The sequence below is a fragment of the Gymnoscopelus braueri genome (genome assembly GCF_963280865.1).
Source record: "Gymnoscopelus braueri genome assembly, chromosome: 24".
In the NCBI taxonomy this organism is placed as follows: Eukaryota; Metazoa; Chordata; class Actinopteri; order Myctophiformes; family Myctophidae; genus Gymnoscopelus; species Gymnoscopelus braueri.
This window is the reverse complement of record NC_137626.1, coordinates 26,768,867-26,779,753: the sequence shown is the minus strand read 5'-3', so window position 1 is coordinate 26,779,753 and position 10,887 is coordinate 26,768,867. Positions and strand designations below refer to the sequence as shown.

Genomic DNA, 10,887 nt, shown 5'->3' with positions numbered 1-10,887 from the left:
CATTTTGCATACACATTGATTCACTGATTCATTTAATTTGCAAGTGTTTGTATGTTCTTTGAAAGGAATGATAAGAGTGGTAGAATACCTGAGCACCGTGACTGACCCAAAACAAAGAAAAATCTTAACTAGGTACAGACTCAGTGAGCACAGTCTCGCGATCGAGAAAGGTCGTCACAGGCAGACCTGTATCCCGAGAGAAGACAGACTATGCACCCACTGCACACAAAATGAAGTGGAAACTGAGCTACACTTCCTAACCGTCTGTCCATTGTACCAAGACATCAGAGACACATACTTCCCACTGATTACAACCACACACGGAGATTTTGAAAACATGACCAATGACAAAAAACTCCCATATCTGCTGGGCGAAGTACAACAATGTGCAAACACAGCAGCAAGATTCATGAGTTGCTGTGATAGGAGAAGGATATCAAACGGAACAGAACCACCCTAAAGACTAATCATTGTGTATATTCCGGCACTATACCTGCACCCAGTGATCTTGGTACATAGAAATTGATCTATTGAAGATTCTGACTTTCAAATGTACATATTTTTTGTTTTGATTGTATTGCTGTATTGTTGTATTGTGCTTTCTGCTTTGGCAATGTAAACGTATGTTTTCTCATGCCAATAAAGCCCTTTGAATTGAATTGAATTGGATATTTGGCAGATGGAAACATTTTTAGTTGAGAATAATTTGACTGCAGTTCTGTCATATGAATGCAGCCTATGTAAAAAGCACTGTTTTATGAAGGCTGGCGAAGATTCTCCAGCTCCAAGAGAACAAACCTTCAACACACAGAATATATTGGGAATTGTCAGGTTTTCACATTCTCACACTAGAATGATAGGATTCAGGTAAAAATGTGTGACGTTGCCCTTTAACTTTCTTATAGAGTAGCCTCTTCATATAAAAGTTAACGCTGCTTTTGTGAGAATTATGTATTGATAGGACTGATAGTAGCCTACTAGGCACTTGTGCTGACAAGATGTTACTGAAAACCAGCTATGACTTCAACCAAATTCTAAAAAGATGTAGCATATAGAAATATTTCAGACATTACTATGTAGACATACTTGTTGGCTGTCATGATGCATTTGCTGCAGTGATGGATGTTTATAATTTAATTGAGCAGTGAAAAGTGTTTCACCACGTAATGAAAACATACCTTGTTTAATGCAAAGGACTACTGAGCCAAGAACATTTTTACTTTTGAATCAGCACCCAATGACAGTAGTGCAATAATGTTATGCATCTCAATGCATGGGAAACCATTAAACAGAAACAATGAACCATATTCTTGGTGATAATCATTAAACAGACAAAAAACTAATTATTGTTGGAATCAATTGCGTTTATTTATCTCTGATGAGAATACATTCCACTGCCACCAACACCAAAGCTACTAAACATGGTTCACGGCATGCAATACCGGGCTCAAAAGATCCTTCAAAGAGACAGAAAGAAAAGAGGCAGGACAAGAAGCCTTTGGACTATCTGATTGGCTGGGCTACTTGTCCTTCTGCTCGGACTCGGAGTCAGAAGATGAAGATGAGGTTTTGTCCTTGGTCTTTGGGGCTTTCTTTGCAGGGGGTCCGTTGCTCGCAGCCTTCAGCTCCTCAGCAGGGTCTGCGGCTCCGAGTTGCGGTTCCGGGGCGGGAGGTGCAGTTTGGTTGGACTGAACGCTTTGTGGTTTTATAAGGGCTTCTTCCTTCACCTCCTTCTCCTTGACGGGGGCCGTTCCTTTAGATTTTAGACTGGTAGTTTTGGCTTCAGGAAGAAACGAGAAGTGTTCAGAGCAGGTTTTTGATCAAATCAAGGGTGTCTTGTGCACACTGTGCTATGCCTGCTCTCCAAATGTTAGTTTTACAGTTATGTACCAGATATGAGGACACATTACATAGTAACTGCACCTGTTTCATGTAACACTATATTTATTTGCATCTGTGATGATTGTAATATGATTCAAATGTTTGTTATTGTTTTTCATTATGTATGTATTTTATATGTTTTATTATGCTGTTATCAGGGTGTCCTTGAAAAAGAGAGCTTGCTCTCAATGGGCTCCCCTGAATAAATAAAGGAAAAGAAGAGATATGCATGTAGTGATTGGTTTGTACATAGCGATAATTATCATTCATAAACTCAAAGTCATGGTGTAGTTGCATGCAGTTTTAAGGTGCAACACATGAAGAGTTCTAAGGTGAAGTTCAGTGATGCTATTAGCCATTACCAAAATGAGAGCGTAGAGCGTTAGATTAGATTAATTGCAGATTTCAGAAGAATGGATATTGGTTTAAGCAGTATGGCTATGGCTGTATTCTGCTCATGTATTCAGTGTTGAATGCCAGCCATATTGCTTACACCATTCCAAGCCTTTCACACCTACAACAACACCGTACGGGCAGGCTTGAGTCAAGTTACCATTCAAACTGGAATCAATTACTATTATAGGACACATCCATCCTATGTTGTCCCAAAATGACTCTCTGAGTATTTAATAGTCATTATCGAACTAAAGTGCATTGTCAAAGTAACTCAAAATATTTGAATTGGTAATTGACCCAGCTCTGTGGACGGTTGAGACGTGTAGTAAAGTGTAAAGTGTAGTAAAAGACATAAAGTGCATAAAATGCAGCACATGCATGCTGCAGAGTGCAGACAATCCTACTGGGTGGGGTTTTGAAAACTTTTGTCCTAAAACTTACCGCTCTCCAGTGCATGTTCTAAAGAGAACTCCAAGCTGTCAGGGAGAAAAGAGGACAAGATCCTGCTGATACTAACACCAACGCTTAAACCAAGACCACCAATAATGCTCACCCCCTCACCCTAGTTTGCTATACTTTCACCTTCATATGAATCTACTGCTGCTGTTTTTAGAGGTAATCCATGCATACTTTAACCACTTGAAGCCCAGCATCATTATCCTTATGAGTTTAGACTCATAGAGGGTTTAAGTAGATAAGTAGTTAAAATGTAACTCTGAGAGTTCTTTTCCAATGCCAGCAGCAGTGATAATGTACAGACTACAATGTTCGCTGGGCGTCTAAGTGCTCCTCACCTGTCCTCGTCGGCGGTGATGCCGTGTATCAGGCTGCGGTAGTTCTCGATCTCGGCCTCCAGCTTCATCTTGACGTGCAGCAGCTCCTGGTAGTCGTCCACCTGCCTCGCCACCTGCGCCCTCACCCTGCCCAGCTCCTCTTCCAGGCCCAGCAGGATCTGGTTGAGGCGGTTCAGCTCACGATTGTAGCGGTTCTCTGTCTCTTGTTGAGTGTCCTCCAGGGAGTGGATCTGACGGGACAGAGAGAGAGACACCAATATCAAAATATAAAATAATATATTCAATAAGATTGTAGGGCATATTAGATGACAAATTAATACTTGTACGAACTGGATCATCATTGTATATTCAATGGCACGTTCCGTGTCAGAGATGATGGATTCTAAGCACAAGTATGATTGTGGAGGCTCTTGTTTGTAATGTTACACCATCACTTTTGGCTATTTTGAAATAAATATCAGAAAGCCTATCAGAAAGCATATTTTCCCCCGCCATTTAGAAATTTCTGAAAAACCTGTTATTTTCATGAACCATGACATGAACTTTGCAGTGCAGGTCTAAGGGATATGCTATGGGATATGTTTGAAAAAACTAAGAAATTTGTCAAAATGTACCAAATGATTAGAATATGAAATAAAAACATACAAAACCCTTTTTGTAGGGTAAAGGGCTCCTGCTTTCACCTTGCTATTCAGCCTTTGACCTTGTCAAACCTCATCCCCCACAAACCAGGCCACCCATCATCTCAGGAAACTTAACCCTTGACATTTTGACTTTTTCAAGGCCAAGGAGTCCCTGTAGGCGACAGATAACCTGTTCAGTACGAAATAACCGTCTTGCTATTTAATGACAGGGCAGTCTGGAATGCTGGTCTACAGGCGGGTACAGGAGGTACCGCAGGTCGCTCTTCTCTTGTTTCGCATGGAAGAATGCAGATGATAGCAGAAAGAAAAATAAAATAAGTTGTGAGCCATGATGTTTGCATGGCTAACAGCCAAGTCCTACGGGCTGCATGCATTGTGCCAGCTTCAAAGAAGATAACGCGGCTTCAGAGAGTTTGTTTCCTTGTCCTTTGAAGGGGAGAGGCTTTGTGTCACCACTCACCGCTGGGCATTTCAGGACATGTCGTGTCGGGTATGATGTTACTGAAGCTCCCTCTGTTGTTTGTTTTAGGCTGCTGTTACCTCGGGGGATACTTATGAACGTGTTGTTCCACACAGATGTGTGCATAGCTTCCAGGGTGTTTTATTTGCAGTCTGTGTGTGTGTGTGTGTGTGTGTGTGTGTGTGTGTGTGTGTGTGTGTGTGTGTGTGTGTGTGTGTGTGTGTGTGTGTGTGTGTGTGTGTGTGTGTGTGTGTGTGTGTGTGTGTGCATGTGTGCGTGCGTGCGTGCGTGCGTGTGTGTGTGTCATGTGTGTGTGTGTGTGTGTGTGTGTGTGTGTGTGTGTGTGTGTGGGGGGGGGGGGGGCTTGCATACCATGCTGAGCATGGCCTGGACGTCGATCTCAGCTTGCTGCTTCTGCCTGCGCAGGTCATTGAGTTCCGACTGGCCCGTCTGCAGTGTGGCCGTGTTCTGATGCACCTCCACCTTGATGTTGTCAAACTGACAATACAACAGACAAAGGGGAGAGAGAGAGGGAGAGAGAGAGAGAGAGAGAGAGAGAGAGAGAGAGAGAGAGAGAGAGAGAGAGAGAGAGAGAGAGAGAGAGAGAGAGAGAGAGAGAGAGAGAGAGAGAGAGAGTTAGGGAGGGAGAGGGGGGGGGGGCGAAGACAATGAATGACAGGGAGGAGGGTGGATGGGAAAGTAAAGTGAAAGGGGGAGAGGAAGATGAGAGAGAGTATAGTAGAGAGGGAAAAGTAAATATGTAATAGATACAAAGTAAAATAACACACAACAAGGAGCCGCAGCGCCATTTCACAACTATTCAGCTGTATGATATTCAGATTTAGTGTTTGTGATTTCATATGGTAGAAACCCAGAATTGTGACACAAACAAACAAAAAAAGAAAATAACCAAGATGGCATTGGGGAACGAAACTAAAACCAACTGAAACCAGACGATGAGGCGAGGGTGACGTACCTTGTCTTGGTACCAGTTTTCGGCTTCCGCGCGATTCTTCTTGGCCAGCTTCTCGTACTGGGCACGGATATTGTTGAGGGTCTCGCCCAGGTTGGAGTCGTGGGAGTCCATCTCCACAATCACGTTGGAGTCCTTGATCCTCTTACGGAGGTCCTGTACTTCCTGAAACAGCAACAGGAGATGATTTGTCATTAGTAGCCAGTAGTCAACATGTACTTCAGAGCTACTGTCATTCAATAGATGACTCATAGAGGTTTATAGCAAGTACAGTACCGTCCTATTTTTAGTTTTAATGGATTGGATATTGAACATGCATTGCAAAGTAGGTTAGCTCTGTCTGCCTCAGCATGTGTTGTTGCGTAAATACACCAGTGGTGGAAAAAGTACTACTTTTTTTTACTTAAGTAAAAGTATTAATACCACAATATTGAAATACTCAAGTAAAAGGCCTGCGTTCAAAATGTTACTTGAGTAAAAGTACAAAAGTATTGCATCAAAATATACTTAAAATACCAAAAGTAAAAGTACTACAATGTTTGAAAATAGCAGATCAACAAGCTCACAACGCGTCCTGTGAGCTTGTAAAATAGGCTAAATTGGTTAATGTATGTTTTATAATATCATAATTTATATCTGAAAATAACTAGTAACTAAAGTTTTTTAATAATTGTAGTGGAGTAAAAATATTTGCCTCCGAGATGTAGTGGAGTAGAAGTAAAAGTACTGAAAATGGGAAATACTCCAGTAAAGTAAAATTTCCTCAAAAGTGTACTTAAGTATAGTAGGCCTACTTGAGTAAATGTACTTAGTTACTTTACACCACTGAAATACACGTTAGGTAAGTGTGCATGAATAAATAAATAGAAGTGGTTGTCCTGTGTGCATGTGTCAGTCAGTGTGGTCCTCACATCCTTGTGGTCTTTCTTGAGGTTGTCCAGCTCGTCTTTCACAGACTCTATCTGGTTCTCCAGTTGGTTGCGATTCATGCAAGTGTCGTCGATGATTTTCTTCAGGCCGACCACGTCCTGCTCCACCGCACGCCTCCCCTGTTTCTCAGCATCCAGCCTGCAGAAAGGGACACTTAAGCTCGACTGGTGGACTTCAATAACAAGGTTTTTAACAACACCTTCTCACCAAAGGATAAATCAGCTATAAGGCATCATTTCCCCTCTTCACAACAATGGATTGATGCAACTATAATATAATATTTTCCTGAGAAAATGTGAATGTTGTCCCTTACTTATTCTTGAAGTCATCGTTGGCCAGTTTGGCGTTGTCAATCTGAAGCAGGAGCCTGGCATTGTCCATGGTCTTTTCCTTGAGCTGTGCATGGAGAGCAATGTGTGATATTAGAAAACTAACCATTTATAAATAAACCAAAGCGACAAAGAGACATACTTTTGATAGAGAACTATTTCAGATTGCATTCTAATAAAACAATAGAAACAAGAAATATGAATTTGACTTTGGACGCGTTGTGCGTAATGGTGCGTAAAGTGCGTAAAGGTGCACGGAAAAAAACAGCCAATAACATGTGACAAATGAGACCAAATTGCTCCGCTACACTAGGCGATGCTTAACAGTGAAACACAAACCTTCTTCCTGAGGTGATCCAGGGGCTTCTCGATCTCGTCCCAGTTGCGTCCATCGGGCGTGGCCCTCTTGGCCAGGATGGCCTTGATCTGGTCCTCCAGCTCCCGGTTGGCCTTCTCCAGCTCGCGCACGCGGCCCAGGTAGCCGGAGAGCCGCTCGTTCAGACCCCGCATGGTCTTCTTGTCGTCCGCGGGGCCGACGGGGGCCGCGGAGGCCCGGGGAGCCGCCGCCGAGTTTCGGGGAGCGACGGCGGCTTTCTCCCCCGGATCGTTGCGCATCACGTTCCGCAGACCGTCCAGGGTCGCCACGGACGCCCTGGTGCCTCGTCCTCCGGCTCCGCCGAACACGCTGGCGCTGCTCCCTTTAGGCATGGTGGTGGTGGTCTGGATGGATAGATGATGGGTCGATGGATGGATAGATGGCGGATCAATGGATGGAAGGATGGCTGGATGGATAAGATTCAGGCTGTGCACGTATGACCAAGTCGGGGGTCACCTGATGCTGTGGTGTAAGAGAGAGCCGCGCTGGTGATTTTTATACCGCTATTTTACGCACGAAACAGCCCACCTGGTGCCCATTGGCTCGCCGCGTCCAGCACACCCCCGGACAAACAGGTTTACGTGTGGAAATTCAAGAATTTCATCTCTCCTTATCCTGTTCGCCTCCGCCGAATGGCACTTGTCTTCCCTTGATTGGACGATAGCGCATACCTGAGAGGTGAGGGGTGGTCCTTGGTCGTCCTTTGCCCACCTTAAAAGAAGGTTGCTCCTTGGGTGTGAGTAGGCTACCTTCCCTGCTCTCTCCTCATCTCTTCCTTTGGAGTTCTTCTTTTTCTAACATTTGGGTAAATCTCACTACAATATTCTCTCTTAAAACACCAAAAAAATCTCTCTTAAAAGCAGGTGACTCCTTCCCTGGTCTCTCCCTCTCTTCCTTTGGAGCACTTCTTTTTCTAACATCTGGGTAGCTCTCACTACAATCTCGTGATCATCATGTCTAAAGCTAAAGGAGGATACAGCAGCCAGTCCTATTCTCCGGGCGGCAAAAAGCCCGTGAAAAGCTTTGCAAAGGTGGCGACCAACCCCGCCTTGCTGACCCCAATGGACCCCAAAGTGGACCCCAAGGACCAGGATGCCAAGAGCCAGGAGAAGAAGCAGATGGTTGGACTCAACGACAAGTTTGTCGCCTTCATCGAAAAGGTTTGCAGACTCGCTTTTTAAACCAATCCCACTTAGTTTGATTAATTGTATATACTGGAGTTCCAATTATAGCTACTTTTATGTCTGGTGGAATATATTTTAAGCATCTTTTGGTTTGTTTGTCTATTTATTTATGCCTATTCATCAGTGGTGGAAAGTAACTAAGTACATGTACTCAAGTATTGTGAAACGGGACATTCTGCATAATGAGTACTTTTAAGTATATTTTGATGCCAATACTTTATACTTTTACTCAAGTGCATTTTTATTACCGGATTTTTACACAGAGTGTTTCTACATTACAGTATTGATACCTTTACTTAAGTAAAAAAAATATAATAATAATAATTTCAATTAACTACTGTTGTCTGGTGGAATATAGCCTATTTAAGCATCTTTTGGTTTGTTAGTTAATTTATGCCTATTCATTCAACACTCATCCATTTATTTATTTATGTATTTATTTATTTGTTTATTGATGTAACTATGTATGTGAATGGACATCTTTCATATTAGCCTAAATTGCATATAGGCTGAAAATGTAGGCTATTGCAGCCTACATGTTAAATCACTTTCAACTTGGCTTCCCTAGGCAATCATTTTGAATTGGGTATGGTTAAACTAATACAATTAAATACACAATGAATGGTTGTCTTTGTTTAACTATTGAATATGAAATGGCACAATGCTTTAAGTGTGCATGTGAAGTTTACTTTAACCTAGGGGAGAATATGTAATCTACCTCATGATCTTAAACCTGTCAATCAAAGCCAGACAGACGCTTCCGAGCCAAGAGCTCTGTCTGCATAAATATAGACCAGTGTTAGAAGAAGAAGTAGGCTACTAGTGAAAGTATCAATACTGCAATGTAGAAATACTCTGTTACTGTTAAGTAAAAGTCCGGAATTCAAAATTGACTTGAGTAAAAGTAGAAAAGTATTGGTATCAAAATGTACTTAAAATTACCAAAAGTAGAAAGTAGCCATACTCATTGTGCAGAATGTCCCATTTCACAACTTTTCAAATGTATACAAATCTTTTGAAAGTATCTACAAGCTTAGATCAGATCCGAAATGCATATAGGGCTGAAGTGGTCAATGTATGTTTTGTAATAATAATCAAAATCTACAAAGTAACTAGTAAAGTTTTCAAATACTCATAGTGGCGTAAAAGTATAATATTTGCCTCTGAGATGTAGTGGAGTAGAAGTACAGAAAATTGGAAATACTCCAGTTAAGTAAAATTAACTAAAATGTGTACTAAAGTACAGTACTTACTTTACACCACTGATATGTAGACCAATCTTTAGCTTTAGGAAATGAGGCTCTGCTCACAACCGCCTACATAAGGATGAGTTTTGGTAGCTCTGGCGCCATCTTGTGACTGCTCAGATAACTACAAGGTGTGGCAGCAGGTGTGGAAAGGAAAGTGTCAGGATTTTTCTAAGCTAAAAGCAGGAAAACTCGAATGGACTCCAACTCACAGTGCAAACAAAGTATTTATTCTCCAGTCCTCTCAACCACAGGGTTGCAAAACTGACAGCAAACACATGTAAAACAGAGGATCCTACAAGCACTCACACAGTTACAAACTAACTCCCCACAGGTGCAACTCAAACACCATCAACACAGCCTGGCTGGGGCAGAGTGAGTGGGTGTCAACCTATATTGTGACAACTGAAAGGTCATTTCAGACGGGAGGCTTAAAGGTCATTAAGGCCTTAATGATTTAACTTTAATTAATTCAATTGAAATTGATTAATTAATTAAGGTAAATTAAATAAATTAAAGTTGAATCTTATGATTAAGGCTTAAGGCTGTCATGATTATGACATTTTACATATGATTAATTGTCACTCAATTAATTGCGATTAACGATTTAATTGTGTTTTTTGTTGATGATTAGGCTTTGAAGTTGCAAATGGCAGATATGACACATAACCTAAATCTACAAAGAAATGACTGACATATTTAATAACTTTATACTTCCAATTACATTAATAGTGGAAATAGCCGATCGACAAACTCACAACGCGTCGACGCGTTGTGAGCTTGTCGATCGGCTATTTGCACTATTTTTTTTAAATGTTTGAAAATATATGAATACTTTTCAACATGGAAACGATTATCACGATTATGACAAAATAATTGCGATTATCTCAAATGATTGCGATTAGACGATTATGTAATAATTGTGACACGCCTACAACTGACAAGACAGGCTTAAGGCAGACAGGAAACACTCGAACATTACTACAAAATAAAACAACAGAAACACAAGAACACTACAAAATAAGAAATACAGATCCTGACAGAAAGAGCACCCATTTATCAGCTGGAATTGTTGCAATTCCAATTTTGTTTGCACTTTTTTTTGTTTAGTTTTTTGTTTCATCACTTCCAATTTAATGTGTTTGTCTTGTGTCCTTTATGAGTTCTCTCTCTTGATTCGATGACATCGGTATCCTGACCTGAACATGTATTTTCTGTTTACTAAAGAGCTGGAGAGATTGGGAGACCCCTGTTACTGAAACACTGTATTAATGATTACTATCAGAATATACAGCTATTTAACACTCATTTTAACCAACAACATAAAAAATCTCTCCCTCTGTCTCCCTCTGTCTCTCTCCGTCCTCCCCCACTCTCTCTTTTTGCCCCTCTTTCAACAACTCAGAAAAAGAACTTGGAGGACGAGAACAAAAAGTTGGACACCAAGCTGAAGATCCTGCAGGAGCAAGACAACTACAAGGGGAACATCGATGACCTGGTCAAGCAGATGGAGAACGAGCTGCTGATGCAGATTGACAACGTAGGCCGCGACCGCGTCAAGCTGGAGGCGGAGCTGCAGAAGCAGCAGGATGAGGTGGACAAGACCAGACGCCAGTAAGTAGCTTACACCCACAGCGGTGGTTCTCGAGCCTTTTAATGTCAAGGACCCCCAG

At 41.7% G+C, this 10,887-nt stretch overlaps 2 protein-coding genes across 4 annotated transcripts in view; one reads left to right on the top strand and one right to left on the bottom strand.

The window, feature by feature from the left end:
* Positions 1-1,349: 1,349 nt before the first annotated feature.
* Positions 1,350-7,250, bottom strand: LOC308080877 (keratin, type I cytoskeletal 18; the record flags this gene model as incomplete). 3 transcript variants are annotated; one of them, XM_080422926.1, is made up of 8 exons in its annotated part: positions 6,747-7,250; positions 6,392-6,474; positions 6,060-6,216; positions 5,152-5,313; positions 4,548-4,673; positions 3,072-3,301; positions 2,719-2,753; positions 1,350-1,780 (listed from the first exon to the last, which is right to left on the bottom strand). In XM_080422926.1, exons 1-8 carry the CDS (start codon positions 7,113-7,115, stop codon positions 1,521-1,523), a joined length of 1,422 nt encoding a protein of 473 aa, XP_080279052.1. In that variant the 5' UTR covers positions 7,116-7,250. The 3 variants fall into 3 exon arrangements, with proteins under 3 accessions (XP_080279052.1, XP_080279053.1, XP_080279054.1); XM_080422927.1 differs by lacking the exon at positions 2,719-2,753 and having other exon boundaries at positions 1,566-1,780; XM_080422928.1 differs by lacking the exons at positions 1,350-1,780; positions 2,719-2,753 and having other exon boundaries at positions 3,068-3,301.
* Positions 7,251-7,564: 314 nt separating this feature from the next.
* The window catches only part of LOC308080880 (keratin, type II cytoskeletal 8-like), a 9,494-nt gene continuing 6,171 nt past the window's right edge, over positions 7,565-10,887 (top strand). The window contains exons 1-2 of the mRNA XM_080422940.1: positions 7,565-7,943; positions 10,620-10,828. Of these exons, the coding sequence (XP_080279066.1) occupies positions 7,737-7,943; positions 10,620-10,828 (416 nt within the window). The 5' untranslated portion in view covers positions 7,565-7,736. The remainder of the gene's footprint in view (positions 7,944-10,619; positions 10,829-10,887) is intronic.